This window comes from Carassius auratus, chromosome 47 (genome assembly GCF_003368295.1).
Source record: "Carassius auratus strain Wakin chromosome 47, ASM336829v1, whole genome shotgun sequence".
Lineage (NCBI taxonomy): Eukaryota > Metazoa > Chordata > Actinopteri > Cypriniformes > Cyprinidae > Carassius > Carassius auratus.
In genome coordinates this window covers 11,081,014-11,099,314 of record NC_039289.1, presented here as the reverse complement: position 1 = coordinate 11,099,314, position 18,301 = coordinate 11,081,014, and the positions used below count along the sequence as shown (strand labels likewise).

Sequence of the window (18,301 nt, the reverse complement as noted above, 5' to 3'; positions counted from 1 at the left end):
CCGACGTGAGCAGTGGAGTAACCAGAACATGATCAGTAGAGCAGTGTAGCGTATAAATAAGGTCCAGTTGGTTGCCTGATTTGTGATTAGCAGTAGTTGACACTCGGTTGAGATCAAAAGAGGCAAGCAGAGTTTGGAAATCGGCAAACAGAGGTTTATCTATATGAATGTTGAAATCTCCAAGCATAACTAGGGGAGTACCATCCTCAGAAAAGGTTGAGAGCAACACATCTAATTTATCCAAAAAGTTACCCAGTGGTCCTGGGGGTCGATAGACAACTAAAAAATGTATTTTAAAAGGGTAGGTAACAGTAACTGAATGAGATTCAAAGGAACTGTTGATACCCAAATATGGTAAAGGATTACATTTTCAATCATTAGAGATGAGCAGACCAGTACCTCCACCTCTTCCAGTCAAACGAGGGAGTGGGAAAATGAGAAATTATTGTAGAGTGCTGCAGGTGTAGCAGTGTCCTCTGGTTTGATCCAGGTCTCTGTTAGGGCCATGAGATTAAGCTTTGAATGACTAATAATAGAAGTAATGAAAATCAGCTTTGTTTACAGCAGAATGGCAATTCCAGAGACCAATAGAAAAAGAAATTAGTGCATTAGCAGATATAGGCAAAGTGCGCAGGTTGTTAAGATTGTGCTGCCTACATTGTGTGATGTGTGGTTTGCGAGTGGTAGTGATAGTAGGGATCTGGAAACACATAGTAAGAATTGATTATATACAGAAAAACAACTGAAACAGAAATGAAACAAGGAGAAGGAGAAAGAGATTAATCAAAACAATACTTATATTCCCTGTCGGTGTCACTGCCCGATGGAGTTGCACGGTAGACGCGATGGTCTTTACACTCTTCGGTCTTCACACGAGGAGGGCTGAACTGGAGGGCTGCTGCAATATACTTATCTTTTTTATATCCAATAAAACAGAATTTGAATTCAGCTGAACGCACTGATGTTTATCACAACAAAGGTCTAAGCAAGCGAACAAAACTTGCAATGTATAAGATCGAGTATGAGACCATTCGTGGCACGTCTCAACACAGTAAACATACAAGTGTTTCCTAGCACGTATATATATATATATATATATATATATATATATATATATATTAGGGGTGTAACGGTTCACAAAATTCACGGTTCGGTTCGATACGATACACTGATGTCACGGTTCGGTTCGGTTCGGTTCGGTTCAATACGTTTTAGATACAGCAAAATGTAAAAACATCTCAACTTTTCAGAATGCCGCAAGCGCACCGCGGGTCATGTGACAAGAACTAACCAATCAGCTTCATCCTTTCCCGTAACAACGTTGAGAGCTCAGCCAAGATGAAGGATCAGCTGATCATAGTTGTATATGGATTGCAATTTTGAAATAAATTTAGTAGCAGAGCTACTGCAAGCGATTTTTAGAGCTGCAAATCCATTTATCCTTCGCTGAAATTTCCGCGTCTCATGGAGAGAGCATGTCATTGTTGCTTAGCAAAGACAGACGCCTCATGAGCGCTTCTGCCCAAGCGCTTTGGAAAGGAGGAGAAAGACGCGCTTAGCGTTTTCCATGCGTTTTTAGGCACGATATGTGAACGGCCCCTAAGGCGCTCGCTCACTCAGCACGCGCTGAAGGCTCGTTGCAAAATGTCGAATGCCTTTAACAGACCAGAAATATAAGATCCTAAAATAACCAACAGGTCTGGTGTTTGGGTTGGATTCCCTGTAAGCTATAGTTTCTAAATGCTGCAGGGATAGTTTGCTGCGTGCATGTTTCTCCTTTTTTTCGTCTTTTCCCAGATAGTACTGACGCATATATCCCAGATATTCCCGCTGGTTTTTTTTTTTTTTTTTTTTTTTTTTATTCCCGCTGGTGTACCCTGTCATGTTGCAGATGCGACATACCATTGTTTTTTTATCCACCACTCTCTTGCCATCACCATTATAGCTTAAAGGGAATCCAAAGTGCACCCAAACACCAGACCTGTTGGTTATTGGAGGATCTTCTCATTTCTAGTCTGTTAAACGCATTGGCTATTTTGCAACGAGCCTTCAGCGCGTACTGAGTGAGCGAGCGCCTGCTGAGTAGCCTAACATAAACATATAAGATGGTGTTTTTTTCTTCTTCGGGAGTGTCAGGGGCGTTGCCTGTTACGTTGTTTGGGTTATTGGGCTACCTTGTTGAACGCATATCATTATATTTCTCTCTCTCTCTTTTTTTTTTTTTTTTCAAATATAATTAATTACTCCAACGAACCGTTCGGTATACATAATGCGTACCGCGTACCGAACCGAAAGCGTCGTACCGAACGGTTCAATACGAATACGCGTATCGTTACACCCCTAATATATATATATATATATATATATATATATATATATATATATATATATATATATACAGTATTGTTCAAAATAATAGCAGTACAATGTGACTAACCAGCATAATCAAGGTTTTTAGTATATTTTTTATTGCTACGTGGCAAACAAGTTACCAGTAGGTTCAGTAGATTGTCAGAAAACAAATGAGACCCAGCATTCATGATATGCACGCTCTTAAGGCTGTGCAATTGGGCAATTAGTTGAAAGGGGTGTGTTCAAAAAAATAGCAGTGTCTACCTTTGACTGTACAAACTCAAAACTATTTTGTACAAACATTTTTTTTTCTGGGATTTAGCAATCCTGTGAATCACTAAACTAATATTTAGTTGTATGACCACAGTTTTTTAAAACTGCTTGACATCTGTGTGGCATGGAGTCAACCAACTTGTGGCACCTCTCAGCTGTTATTCCACTCCATGATTCTTTAACAACATTCCACAATTCATTCACATTTCTTGGTTTTGCTTCAGAAACAGCATTTTTGATATCACCCCACAAGTTCTCAATTGGATTAAGGTCTGGAGATTGGGCTGGCCACTCCATAACATTAATTTTGTTGGTTTGGAACCAAGACTTTGCCCATTTACTAGTGTGTTTTGGGTCATTGTCTTGTTGAAACAACCATTTCAAGGGCATGTCCTCTTCAGCATAGGGCAACATGACCTCTTCAAGTATTTTAACATATGCAAACTGATCCATGATCCCTGGTATGCGATAAATAGGCCCAACACCATAGTAGGAGAAACATGCCCATATCATGATGCTTGCACCTCCATGCTTCACTGTCTTCACTGTGTACTGTGGCTTGAATTCAGGGTTTGGGGGTCGTCTCACAAACTCCCTGTGGCCCTTGGACCCAAAAAGAACAATTTTACTCTCATCAGTCCACAAAATGTTCCTCCATTTCTCTTTAGGCCAGTTGATGTGTTCTTTGGCAAATTGTAACCTCTTCTGCACATGCCTTTTTTTTAACAGAGGGACTTTGCGGGGGGTTCTTGAAAATAGATTAGCTTCACACAGACGTCTTCTAACTGTCACAGTACTTACAGGTAACTCCAGACTGTCTTTGATCATCCTGGAGGTGATCATTGGCTGAGCCTTTGCCATTCTGGTTATTCTTCTATCCATTTTGATGGTTGTCTTCCGTTTTCTTCCACGTCTCTCTGGTTTTGCTCTCCATTTTAAGGCATTGGAGATCATTTTAGCTGAACAGCCTATCATTTTTTGCACCTCTTTATAGGTTTTCCCCTTTCTAATCAACTTTTTAATCAAAGTACGATGTTCTTCTGAACAATGTCTTGAACGACCCATTTTCCTCAGCTTTCAAATGCATGTTCAACAAGTGTTGGCTTCATCCTTAAATAGGGGCCACCTGATTCACACCTGTTTCTTCACAAAATTGATGACCTCAGTGATTGAATGCCACACTGCTATTTTTTTGAACACACCCCTTTCAACTAATTCAACTAATTGCCCAATTGCACAGCCTTAAGAGCGTGCATATCATGAATGCTGGGTCTCATTTGTTTTCTGAGAATCTACTGAACCTACTGGTAACTCGTTTGCCCCGTAGCAATAAAAAAATATACGAAAAACCTTGATTATTCTGGTTAGTCACATTGTACTGCTATTATTTTGAACAATACTGTATATATAAGAATTGAATTAGAACAGTGAATGCTTAAGTTAGAGAGTCAAATAAAGATGGAATATTCTTGAAGATGGCTTAGGACTCAGCTGCTCGGATTGAGTTGGGGTCATTCTACCAGGAGGGGACATTAAATTTAAAAGTCCATGAAAGTGACTTTCTTCTTTTTTGGTGATGGCACAATAAAGCGACGTTCACTTGCAGAATGCAAGCTTCTAGAAGGCACATATGTCTGAACTAACAAATTTAGGTAAATGGGTGCAGACCCAGTGTTGGTTTTGTAGGCAAACTTCAATGCCTTGAATTTTATGCGAGTGTAACGGAGGCCAGCGAGTAGTGCTGTGCAGGTAAACCTCACTCCCCGATCTCAAGAGACGCACTAGCAACAGATGCTAGTGGCTGTAGCCATTTAGCCTCCTTGTTAGTGCGTCCGCCTCCCATGCCGGAGACCCGGTTTCGAGCCCCGCTCAGAGCGAGTGCGAGGAGCGTCAGAGAGGACCCGGGTGTGAGGGGTTACATTGGTGCCGTGACCCGGACGGGAGTGAGGTTTGGGGGGTGAGTGTAACGGAGGCCAGCGAGTAGTGCTGTGCAGGTAAAACCTCACTCCCCGAACTCAAGAGACGCACTAGCGACAGACGCTAGTGGCTGTAGCCATATAGCCTCCTTGTTAGTGCATCCGCCTCCCATGCCGGAGACCCGGGTTCGAGCCCCGCTTGGAGCGAGTGCGAGGAGCGTCAGAGAGGACCCGGGTGAGAGGGGTTACATTGGTGCCGTGACCCGGGTGGGAGTGAGGTTTAGGGGGGGTGAGTGTAACGGAGGCCAGCGAGTAGTCCTGTGCAGGTAAACCTCACTCCCCGATCTCAAGAGACGCACTAGCAACAGATGCTAGTGGCTGTAGCCATTTAGCCTCCTTGTTAGTGCGTCCGCCTCCCATGCCGGTGACCCGGTTTCGAGCCCCGCTCGGAGCGAGTGTGAGGACCCGGGTGTGAGGGGTTACACGAGCAGTTATTGGTAGCCAGTATAAACTGATAAACAGAGGTGTGATGAGTATTCTCTTCGGCTCATTAAAAAGTAATCTTTCTGCAGTGTTCTGGATTAATTGTAAAGGTTTGATTGAACTGGCTGGAAGACCTGCCAAGAGAGTATTGCTATAGTCCAGCCTGGACAGAACAAGAGCTTGAACAAGGAGTTGTGTAGCATGTTCCGAAAGAAAGAGCCTGGTCTTCTTAATGTTGAATAAAGCGAATCTGAAGGACCGGACAGTTTTAGCAATGTGAATGAGAAAGTTAGCTGATCATCAATCATAACTCCAAGGTTTCTGACTGTTTTTGAAGTAGTTAGGCCGGTGACACACTGGCTGCGTGGCGTGAGTGTGGCGGCTGCTTCGCGTTTTCTGTGTCTTTACACACCAGAACCGTGCCTGACACGGCACTGGCACGCTGATGCTGCTGTAGGTGTCATGGAGGGAGGCCGCCGACAGACCAGGCTCTTGTCTTCAAGACAACAATATCTATACTTCATGTTGAGCATAAATATAAAGCATATTGATTAATGACACCGTCAACAGTATTGATGGCAAAAAAGACTATGTTTGGCAGGTGCAATATTTGAAAATCGATAATTATTTATTTATTTAATTACATTTATATCTGAATTTATGTCAACCTATAGACTTTCAAACATCAAAATGTCATGAATTAATATGCATTTGTGTACAAAATGACATATAAACATATTTTCCTATTCTATTTTTCCTGGAAATGCTTCCAACACGAGCGGGAAAAATAGGCATTGGTTCTATTTCTAGCATGCACACGTTTTCCGCACGGCTCTGAGACGCGCATCTCACCAAGCAGTCTGCAAGCTTTAACCTGTTAACATGGGAGCCGAATTAAAAATGGACACGCTACGCAGCTGAGACGCTTACGCCATGTATCCAGTGTGTCGCCGGCCTTAAGGTTGATGTGCCCAACTTGATGGTGAAATTGTGATGAAACAATGGGTATGCTGGAACCATAAGCAGTTCTATCTTGGCAAGGTTGAGTTGAAGTTGATGGTCCCTTCATCCAGTAAGAAATTTCTGTTATACAAGCTGAGATGCGAGTAGCTACCGTCGGATCATCATGATGGAATGAAAGGTAGAGTGGTGTTATCAGCATGGAATCATTAGGTTCTGTCATTCAGAAACGTGGCTTTTAATACCACTGCTATGTAGACAGAGAAGAGAAGTCATATCACCCTGTAGCCCAAGACCGGTTTCCCACTGAAGCTAAGCAGCGCTGAGCCTGGTCAGTACCTGGATGGGAGACCTCCTGAGAAAACTAGGTTGCTGCTGGAAGAGGTGCTAGTGAGGCCAGCAGGGGGTGCTCACCCCGTGGTCTGTGTGGGTCCTAGTGCCCCAGTGTAGTGATGGGGACACTATACTGTCAACAAGCACCGACCTTCGGATGAGACGTTAAACCGAGGTCCTGACTCTCTGTGGTCATTAAAATCCCAGGATGTCTTTTGAAAAGAGGAGAGGTGTGACCTCGGCATCCTGGCTAAATTCGCCCATTGGCCTCTGACCATCATGGCCTCCTAACAATCTCCATATCCGCTGATTGGCTTCATCACTCTGTCTTCTCTCCACCAGTAAGCTGGTGTGTGGTGGGCGCTCTGGCGCAATATGGCTGCCGTCGCATCATCCAGGTGGATGCTGCACACTGGTGGTGGTTGAGGAGATACCCCCTGACTATGTAAGCGCTTTGAGTGTCTAGAAAAGCGCTATATAAATGTAAGGAATTATTGTTATTAAGTGGTCCAAGAACTGAGCCCTGAGGCACCCCAGTAGTTAGATGTTGTGACTTGGACACCTCACCTCTCCAAGATACTTTGAAGGATAGGTAAGACTCAAACCACTGGAGTGCGGTTCCTGAGATGCCCTTTACCAGTAGGGTTGACAGGAGGATCTGGTGGTTAACCGTGTCAAAAGCAGTGGAATGATCAAGCAAGATAAGTACTGAATATTTTAATTCCGCTCTTGCCAGTCTTAGGGCTTCTACAACTGAGAGCAAGGCAGTCTCAGTTGAATGTCCACTTCTGAAGCCAGACTGGTTGCTGTCAACAAAGTTGTTCTGTGTGAGAAAGACAGAAACTTGGTTGAACACAGCTCGTTCAAGTGTTTTTGCAGTGAAAGGAAGAAGGGAAACTGGTCTGTAGTTCTCTAAAAGAGATGGGTTGAGGGTGGGTTTCTTAAGTAGTGGAATTATATGACCTGTCTAAATGATGAGGGAAAAACACCAGTGTGGAGGGATGTGTTAATGATGTGAGTGAGTACAGGTACCACTGCAGCAGAAATGGCTTGAAGGAATAGGATTTAATTTTGGAATTGGAATATTTTACAAATAACTGATTCATATTATAGAACACAATTGTCTTTCTCTTGGCAAGTTGTGATGGCTGGCGTTGTAAAATGGTCGTGCATTGACCAATAAAATGTCTTAATTTGCACCAAAGCCCCAGGCCCAGCAATGCTCTTACATCTGCATATACAAGTGCACAAGTGAGTTTTGCAACAGGAATATATGAAGGTATTTTTGAATCAAAACGACTGAACACCTGTGGCAGTGTGATTTGTAGTTGTAAAAGTCTGTATATTAGTATATGAGCCTAGTCATATATCAGAACAGCAGACCATATCTATATGTATGATAGCAGCAGACCTTTTTGAAGCAATACGAATTGAGGTATGTTAAATAATCTGCTAAAGTTATTGTTGATGATTGTATTGTAATGATGCAACATTTATTATTTATAAACGATTGATGCGATATCAATTCAAAAGATGGGTCAATTTATTTTGAGAGGCAAAATACTTGATTGAGTCAGATGGTCTGACTCAAACTTAGCTAACCACGTGTAGGTTAAGCTGCCCCTAGTCTTCTCTTTAAACTCTCTGATTCACTCACTTTTACAATTAATTACATTTTTATTTTTATCTTGTTATTTGTCTTTAGCTTGTGGCATGGCTTCTTCTGGTAAGACCCTGTTTACTCTTTGCATGTAAACATACTCCACATGGTTTCATGGTTTCTTGTTTTTTGACAGTCTATGACATGCAACGTCAACTGGCGGCCCGCCAGAGATTTCCATCCGGCCCCCAGAATAATAATGAATTCAGGAATAGCCTTGTAAGAGGAAAAAGTTTAGGGCTGGTCCGTATACCATTTTTTGAGCTTCGAAGCTTCGGTAGTAATGAATATCGACTATTCTAAGTTTCGGAGAGAGGGGCTGAACATATTATTTCTCTTTAATAAAGGCAGGAATGTGTCTGTATGTCCATTTGCATTTTTATTATTTCAAGAACCGTTCATCCAGTCGACTTCACAAGGGAGTGCAGTGTCGCATTTGGTGCAATATAGATGGACACGCGAGACACGACACATTCAGAATTAATAAACTTTTAGTAAACTACAGTCAGAATAGCGCGAGCGGGAAGCGGCGCACCTCACGCGGGGATGGCTTATGCTCCAAGAACGGACAATGTTCTAGTGATATAAAACGCACACACACATGTATGTTAAATTAAGCAATACTTTTAAGGTAGTCTAATATTTTTCTGACTAACAAATTGGCACAATAAGGGCAGATTTAAATAAAGAAAAAATTAATTTAAATAAAGAAAAAAATAAATTTAAATAAAAAAATGAAATTTAAATAAAGAAAAAACGAAATTTAAATAAAGATAAACGAAAATTAAATAAAGAAAAAACAAATTTAAATGAAGACAAAACAAAATTAAGTTAAATTAAAAACGAGATTAATTTAGATAGATAACGGGTAAAAATGCTAAGACATTTTGTTTCTATTATTCTATTTTCCACAAGGCCAAAGCAACAAAACACAGGGGGGGGGGGGTTTCTCGTGGAATCCCAGGTGTGAAAAAAAAAAAAAAAAAAAACGAATATTCGAATGTCAAATTTTCTAATTGAATACCAACCCACCGTACGAATATTCGATTATTCGGGTCCATTCCATATTTAATTATTTTTAAATCTATCGAAAAAAAAAGCCTTCTGAAAAGTAGCTTGTGCCATAGCCTGCCTTCAGTCAAGAATAATGATAAAAGCGTTGCTCTCATTGAACATCGTTTATTGTTTCACGTGCTCATTTTTTCACAAATGTCTACATTTTCCTTGCCTGGGATTTGCGCACAATTGCGGTGTCTCAATAACATCCATCAACATAACAGAGAAGAACATGGTAATTGCAAGCCTTGCACATCAGCAAATAGTTCTAATGACAAATAAAAGCGACAGGCCTCAGTTATTAGAAATGTTACTATTTACATACAATTAAAGTAGCCTGTGATCCAACCAATAAACACAAATGAAGTAAAACCGAGAAAATCTCAGACTAAAATACCTACGTTTGCTTAATGGGAGAAGTTACATTTCCCCTCCTACACCATCTTTTTGAAATCCGGCTTGACAGCTGTCAGGCTTATACGCAAGCAGTCCTCCAAAGACTGGTTTGACTGTCGGTTCCTCTCATGCGTTTTTATAGAGTTCATTTTTGAGTTTTTTGTTTTATACTCTTGGGGACAAGCCACCCAAAAGGCGCTCAAGCTTTCAGATCCACGGAGAGCTGCCTTCATGTCACCAGCGGCCTGGATGTCAATCAGTTCACTTTGAATAGCCGCCTCGTCCAGGGGCATCACCTTCCTCACATTAGCAGAGAATTGTCCACCTGGGCTGATAGTGAACGGGTCACGCACAAATCCAATGACATCCCTGGAAATGGCAAAGTCATCAAATCTGGCAGAGAAATTTTCCCTCAGCTGTGTGATAAATGTCTTCATGTTCTCTGTGACCTTGCTGTGACCCACTGTCTTAAGTGTGATAAAGTGTAGCAGCCTCCCCGACAACAAATCTTGGTGAAAAAGATACAGTTTGTTTCCAAAAGCATCAAGTTTTTCCACCATATTCACCACAGTTTTTTCTTTCCCCTGTAGTTGTAAATTTAGTGCGTTCAAATGAGAAAATATGTCCGTTAAAAATGCAACGTTGCACATGTATTCTGTGTCTTGAATGATGCGCAGGTGGTCAGCTGCCACTTTTGATTGACTTTGCATTGAAAAATCTACAACTTGATCCCTGAGTTCAACGAAATGCTCCAGTGCTTTGCCATTACTGAGCCAGCGCACATCGTTGTGGAGTAAGAGGTCATCATAAGAGCCTTCAGATTCCTGCACAAATTTGCGGAATAAATGGTGCTGCTGAATTCCCCCTGATGAAGTTTATTATTTTCATTGTTTTGTCCATAACCTCTTTAAGATCGCCACTAAATTTTGCGCACAGCACTCTTAGGTGAATGAGACAGTGAAGTGCGTTAATGCTGGGAGCGACAGCCTTAATTCTGCTCACTACTCCCCTGTTTCTGCCAATCATGGCAGAAGCACCATCTGTGACAACCAGGTTGACTTTTTCAAATGACAGTCCATGCTTTTGAAATAGTTCCTCCAGCTTACCAAAGATAATAGCGCCAGTGGTCAGGCCCTCCAGTGGAATCAAGGCCAGCAGCTCCTCTTTGAAATCTTTGCCATTAAAAAATCTGACGAAAACGCACTTTTGGGAAATGTCAGTATTGTCGGTGGACTCATCAATAGCCAGTGATAGGTATCTGGCTTCTTTGATCTCATCAATTACAAGTCGCTGGACATCCTCTGCTAAAACATGGACACGGCGAACAGCAGTTTTAGCAGACAGAGGTATCTGCTTAACACACGCAATTATCCTGTCTGTAGATTTGTCAGTGGCAAGTTCCTCCAGAACAGCCACCATGCACTCCTTAAAAACCTCTGCATCGGTAAATGGCTTGTTATGCCTGGAGAGTATCCAGGCAGCCTGCAGAGACGCACTTGTTGCACTCTCTTGTTCAGTTGAAGTTTGGTTAATAATTCCGCTGGCATGGGAGTACTGAGATTTCAAAGCAGCAACTTTTCTCTGACGGGCCCCTGACTGTTCAGGATTAGACTCCTTGAAGCTTGCATGCTTTGTGCTGTGGTGACGCCTCAGATTGTACTCTTTAGCGACAGCGACAGTTTCGTTGCAAATGAGGTACACAGGTACAGCATTTCTAAAAGTAGGCACTATGAATACGTACTTATCAGTCCATTCTTTATTAAAACAACTTTTCGCTTAAGGCTCTTTGAGAGTGACACTTTTCATTCAAATTCAGAAGGCCTTCCTTCTAGTGATCTGTCTAGTGTCAGTGATGGACAGCTTGACAGCCTCACAAATATGAAGCCTAAAATATCGCTATTGCCCCCTGGTGGCTTGCTACAGTACAGGTAATATGTAAAAAATAACATAAAATATCAAATAATAACATATTAGGATACAATTCGAATTTTATTTTATATTACTAGTATCTGGCCCTTACAGTGTCTGCAGAGAAAAATTCTGGCCCTTGGACAAATATAGTTGATGACCCCTGGTCTTTGATGTGAACACACTATAACCACTGTCCACTTTACTAGCATGCAGTTATATATATCAGAATAAAAGGAGGGGCCCACCAACTAAGAACACATTACTACAAAATCTTAGTATATTCCCCAGTGTATAACCACAAACAATAAAGACAGGAATTAACTTTTTATATCTTTATATCCATTTAGAAAACAGAAGAAATAAACTAAACAAATGCATTTATAAGAAAATGAATTGAAATGAAACCAGATCAACAAATGAAAACAGTATCCACACAGAAAGTCTGTAAAGAAAGACTTAATCAATAGAAAATAATGACAAATGAAAATCAATAGTAAAAAAATCGATTTATAATAAACGGAAATATATATTCCGTTTTTTTGAATTGATGCAGTGTTTCCAAACAAAATATTGCGATACTCATGTGTATCTTTATTTATTTACATCCCTGTATCTAATGAATGCTTACTATTAATATTTAAATAGATACAACCCAGCAAACACAGAACGTTGTGAGGACGTCACCAGTTCATCATCATTTGGTCAGTTCGACCTTACTATATGGCGACGTTGTGAGGACATCGTGGTAAAGTTCCATTTTTGGGAATCGCGGATAACGTCCCAGAAATGTCGTGGGCACATCCTCAAAAGACGTCGGTAGTTAGTCCCATTGGGAATGTTGAAGCGGGAATGTTGAAGAGAGTTTCATTGTTCAAATATATTAACTGGGACTGGGACGATTCGCTAATCTGCAGATTCAGTACTATCCCGATACTTGTGTGCCGATTCAATATATATTGCCATAATTGAGTATTGTGATTTATATAACCATTGCAATTGGTGACACCCAAATTGTCTATAAAATTGTTTAATTTATTTTTGTATGTTTGTGTAGATTTGAGGGAAAGATGAAAAATTAGGTCTGGGAATGACTAAAGAAGACAACAGTAAGGGAAGGAAGTAATCACCAGAATGTAAGTTCTTTGATAATGTGTGCATTGTTTATTACAAGTTGTGTTGACATTTAAATGTAGCAATGTACACTGCTGGTCAAAAGTTTGAAATATATTTTAAAGTATAATTTATTTCTGTAATGTGCAGCTGTATTTTCAGCATACTTACTCCAGTCTTCAGAAAATAGTTTTGTAATGATTCGTTTTTTTTCCCCAATGTTTTGAACTTTGTATTTATAAAATAATCATTAAGAAAAAATTCATGAAATACACAAAAATATTAAGTAGCACAACTGTACCATGTGCACAAATAATGTGATTATTTCCAATAGTCAGAATAAGGAATTAATCACATTATGTTGTTTACATCTCAAGAGCAAAGATCTTCACTCCTGTTTACATGCAATTTCCATTATTCGTATTATTTGATTTGTGGTTTTCTTCCCCATCATTTCTAATATGGGGTGCATTTCCCAAAACCAACTATGGTCACAAGTTCCATCGTTACAAATAGAGTTCAGTGGAACTAATGAAGCTAACAATGCTTTCAGGAAAACAAACAACAACAATGTTTTTGAACGAAGGCACCTCATGAAATGGATTTCCGACAGGCATCTGGGGCAGAGTAATGGTTTAATAATCTACAGCAAAATATAGAGAGCTTTGGTGATAACTAAGTGGATATTTCATTACTGCAATATTAATGTTTTGCTAGAAATGAAATAAAAAGTGGAAAACTTTGATCAGAAACATACATTTACACAAAAAAATGACCACCGACCACAACTTTCAGATGCCATCTTTATTTTGGCTTTTTTTTTTCAGTTTTCAGATGCAGCCTGCATCAAGCCTCATGTCCTTCCCTCAGAAGAGCCTGTCTTCTGTTGCTGGGGTAAGAAAGACACTCTTCCTCTTCTCTCACCGCTGTCCAGCACCTAACTCTGCCTCCTCAGCACTGTCTGAAAGAGTCTTCTCCACAGTCAGTAATCAGAGATCACAGATTCTCCTGAGAAAGTCAATACGCTCCAATACGATTTTCTTAAAACCTGTTCATATTTTTTGGGGTGGGACAGATAATACAGGAGAGATGCTAGAAATCACTATATTGTTAATTTTTCATATCTTTACTCTTTATGAAGGTTTTATTTTTTTTTAATCTTGTGAGAAGCTCAAGAATTAAGGTAATAGCAATATTGTTTAGGTTTATCCTCTGATAAAGAGCACGGGCCCCCTCAAATTACATGCAAGAAAAAAAAAAAAAAAAACTGTGCACAATTTACTAATTCGTTCCCTTGATGTACTAAAACATGCATGATTACTTTTACATTTCATGGATTTGCTAAACCATCCGCACAACTTACTAATTCGTTCTCTAGATTTATAGTGTACGATTAAGCAAATCGAGGGAATGAAATAGTAATCGTGCACACAATTTAGCAGACTTTTTTCCTGCATGCAGTGTTAATTACAATAAAACTGTAATTAATGCAGATCACCACCAGACATTTATACCAGGTGCCTCAAATACACGACGCTCAGGAAACAATTTTAACTTTTTTGAAAAGAAATGCAGTGTCTGCTGAATTGTTTCATATATTTTTATCATGTCTTTATTTTTTGCACCAAATTGTGTAGAGTTGTTACAATAAGTGTACTGAATTATTTATAATTTTCACTGATAATGTCATTAACTATCCCCATCCTTAAGACGACAAACATTTTCTGTTGTTTTTATAGTGTAATCTAGGCATTGATTCGTTTGGTTTTCTGTGCTCATAACTTGGTAATGCTTTGCATGGTTAAAGAACAGGTGCATCATTCAATTTTTTGGCTTAACATTTGTAGAAAGTAGTGCTTAATAAATGTTGATTTGTGAACGAATGCAGTGTGCTTTTGTCTATTTTCAATTAGGAAATGTTTTTGTATTGGTTTGCATTGCATGTATGTAATGAATGCATTAACTATGAATCACCCATAATTAGATTTCATAAGGTTTATTTTTTTGCACCAGAGGTGGATTGAGTTTGTTTTTCATGATAATGGTGAGATAAAAATATTACAAATAAAGGTGGACGTAGCATTTTGGCCATTGGGACATACTTTGTACGTTGCTGCGACCAATATGATCCAGTAATGTCACGTCCTCACAACATGCCAGTTTGGTCGTTAGGACATACTCATCACGTTCCAGCAACATTCCACTAGAACATCACCACGATGGATAACTAAAGTTATTTGGTTTGGGACATTGACCTGGCTTCACCATATGAACACAGATTAGTCCATGCATATGCGCTGTATGCCAGTTCAGTATACAGCAAGAAACACTTAAAGCACAAATAGCATGTTTCACCTACAGAAAAAGTAATAGTATAGCTGGGAAGTCACTATTGCAGTGGTTACTAGTCAGGAATTAAAAGCTCAAAAACAAAACTACGATGACTCCCGGTTCATTTGGAAACATCTTCAACCTCAAAAGAACTAGTGTGAAATTTAGAGATTTTCATTTTAAGAGATCATAAACAGGTGTACCCTGTATTTGTCGCAGTCCTAGTTTCTCTTCTTAAATGTTACATCAGTAAAACTTATATCTGCGTGTTATTCAGTTAAAGTCTGTCCACATAAGGGATTTCCTCGAAAGGTCATCAGAGAGTCTCTCGTGGAGACTCTACGCAAGGGCGCCCTCTGGCGACAATTTAAATTTCATTCAGTTCTCATTAAATCGCCCTCCCCCCCCCCCCCCAAAAAAAACCTGCCAGTGTAGAGAACAGTACATTTTTCCTCTTGCATCTATATTAGATTTATTCTTATTCTCAGTTTCATATTATAATGAAAGTGTCATTACAAAAGTATTTTGTAATGCATTTATTTAGAAATAGCCATCATAATTTGTTATATTGACACAAAAACATAATTACTTCCACTTCCAGAACTACTTCCCTGAGCCTGACTGCTTCCACTTCCAGAACTACTTGCAAAGCCACTTCCCTGAGCATGACCGCTTCCCTGATCACTTCCAGAACTACTTCCTTGAGCCGGACCGCTTCCCTGATCTGGTCCACTTCCAGAACTACTTGCAGAGCTACTTCCCTGAGCCTGACCACTTCCAGAACTACTTGCAGAGCTACTTCCCTGATCTGATCCACTTCCAGAACTACTTGCAGAGCTACTTCCCTGATCTGATCCACTTTCAGAGCTACTTCCCTGAGCCTGACCACTTCCAGAACTACTTGCAGAGCTACTTCCCTGAGCCTGACCACTTCCAGAACTACTTGCAGAGCTACTTCCCTGATCTGATCCACTTCCAGAACTACTTGCAGAGCTACTTCCCTGATCTGATCCACTTCCAGAACTACTTGCAGAGCTACTTCCCTGAGCCTGACCGCTTCCCTGATCTGATCCACTTCCAGAACTACTTCCCTGAGCACTTCCACTTCCAGAACTACTTCCACTTCCAGAACCACTTCCCTGAGCACTTCCACTTCCAGAACCACTTCCCTGAGCACTTCCACTTCCAGAACCACTTCCAGAACCACTTCCACTTCCAGAACCACTTCCACTTCCAGAACCACTTCCCTGAGCACTACCACTTCCAGAACCACTTCCACTTCCAGAACCACTTCCCTGAGCACTTCCACTTCCATAACTACTTCCACTTCCAGAACTACTTCCCTGAGCACTTCCAGAACCACTTCCATGATCATCTGACTGAACACTTACGTGAACACTTGCGTGAACACTTCCCTGATCATGTTCTAGATCATTTGCTTCACTACATGCATGGCCACAGGTGGTTGGGCAACATTTCTTTGTGAAAGGACACTGGCCATCATGGAAACAGCTTTCAGCACATTCTGGAGTTTTCTTCGGTTTGGGACATTGACCTGGCTTCACTGCATGAACACAGATAGTCAGCTTTAGTCCATGCATATGCACTGTATTCCACTTCAGTATACAGCAAGAAACACTCAAAGCAAGAATAGCATGTTTTACCTACAGAATGAGTACTATATTAGTACTTTTTATTTCCTACAGCAATACTATTTAAAGCCGTCCTAAGTGATTAATTCAGACATACTTTTAAGAACATAAAACTAAAATGAGTTTATCATTATTATTAACAACAACAACAAGTAACCAAATCAATATTAACACATACCTGTATATGGAGCTGTACAGTAATGACCACATCCATTGCTGCAGCACTTCTCATTGTTGGGACAGTCAGAGTCACCGTTACAGAATGAGGTACACGATCTTCTTCCATAGGTTGGGGGTGGACACAGTCCTGGCTTAATCCATGACTGCTGAATAATTCTATCCACTATATATTATAAAAATAACAACAGTTATAGTATTTAATTACACTTCAGTCTTTTTTTTTTTTGGGGGGGGGGGGCTTGAATCAATTATTAACTCACTGGAAACAGGTGGCACACAGGCAGACCCAGACTCAAATATACAGCATTTTTCTCCTCCAGGGCAATCTCCATCAAAGAAACATCCTCGACGAGACGGCACGACCGTTAGCTTCATCGGACAGAAACCGAACACCATTGCTGGGAAGCCAACTTTGGAAATGCAATAAGTTACAGATTACAAGTTATCCCATTAAAAAAAAAAAAAAAAAATTAAATTGTTGTTGAAGGTTAAACAAAGATTTAAAAAAGTTAATATAAAGCATATGCATAAAACCTAATAGGAAATGAATGTCTAGCGATCAAATAAGTAGGTCCTATTCTGTGTCCAGACTCCTGAAACATTTGGGTCTAATATTTTAGAGTTACTTTCAAAGACCGAAAGACACATTTCTGAATCCCTTCAGGCAGTATAATGCAGTTAACAGATCTTCTCACATGTGGCCTCTGTTATGATCAAGTTTCCAGACAGACATGATAAAACAGCCATCAATGAGCGGTACACTCGTGCTGTCATCCTCCCGACCTGCGGTCTCACAGTGATCTCTGCTGGGAAATGCGTTGAATTAGTGCATCAGGAAAAGCAGACAATGAGAGACACGAAAATAAAATGAATAAACGTGTCGTTGCATCAAAAAAATACTCTGTTTTAAAGATTAAAGGAGATCATGTAAACTCCAAACTTGATCAATCTCACCTGCCTGTAGCTTTCTAGTAATCTGGAAGACCTTGATTAGCTTGTTCAGGTGTGTTTGATTGGGGTTAGATGAGACTGCTGCGTTCACGCCTTGCATTATAATTAAAGGTGCAGCGTGTTAATTCACACACAACTGCACAAACGCAGATGTGCTATTCGTTTAGTTCTTATCTAGCATGTGTTGTAGCCAAGGTTAGTCAATATTGTTCAGTCATATCTGACATATAAAGAAAAAAATAAAATTGTCTTATAAAATCCTTGATTTCACTTAAACAACTTAAAAATTTGATCTGCATGCAGAATAATCCTTGCTCAAATTGAGGTTTTTCCATGTTTTAGTAAAAATCCAGGACTTTTCAATAAAATTATTCATGGCATATATAGCCTATATGTTATATTAAAGAAACTTAATGTATCAAGCTCGTTCAAGTCATCGGTGATACACATGCAGTCAACTTGTTCATCAGAATCCTCTGAATACTTAGACAGTTCATTAAACCAGTTCGGTTCTTTTTGAGTCAGACCCGCTACTTCAGCCTTGCATCCTGCATCATCAACCCAGATCTAAAATTTGATTCAGTTCGATTTGAACAACTCACCCGGGTACTTCCTGAGAACTGGCTCAAAAGAACGATTCCCTCAAGAATCGAACATCATTAAAACATTTGGAAACAAGTTGTTTTACAACAGGGTGTCAGTGCTCTAAACTAGTAATTGCGACGCTGCAGTGCATG

General features: G+C 40.1%; 2 protein-coding genes across 7 annotated transcripts in view; one reads left to right on the top strand and one right to left on the bottom strand.

Annotated features, from left to right (window-relative positions):
• Positions 1 to 18,301, top strand: part of LOC113065099 (uncharacterized) — a 90,251-nt gene that overhangs the window by 53,825 nt on the left and 18,125 nt on the right. The gene's annotated exons all lie outside the window — the stretch shown is intronic.
• Positions 15,237 to 17,555, bottom strand: LOC113065091 (GPI-anchored CFEM domain protein A-like). Of its 6 annotated transcripts, none has more exons than XM_026236267.1 (5): positions 17,309 to 17,555; positions 16,874 to 17,023; positions 16,612 to 16,776; positions 15,788 to 16,345; positions 15,237 to 15,745 (listed from the first exon to the last, which is right to left on the bottom strand). In XM_026236267.1, the coding sequence occupies exons 1-5, from the start codon at positions 17,385 to 17,387 to the stop codon at positions 15,345 to 15,347; spliced, it is 1,353 nt and encodes a 450-aa protein (XP_026092052.1). In that variant the 5' UTR covers positions 17,388 to 17,555; the 3' UTR covers positions 15,237 to 15,344. The 6 variants fall into 6 exon arrangements, with proteins under 6 accessions (XP_026092052.1, XP_026092055.1, XP_026092053.1 ...); XM_026236270.1 differs by having other exon boundaries at positions 15,237 to 15,631; XM_026236268.1 differs by having other exon boundaries at positions 15,237 to 15,872; positions 15,921 to 16,345.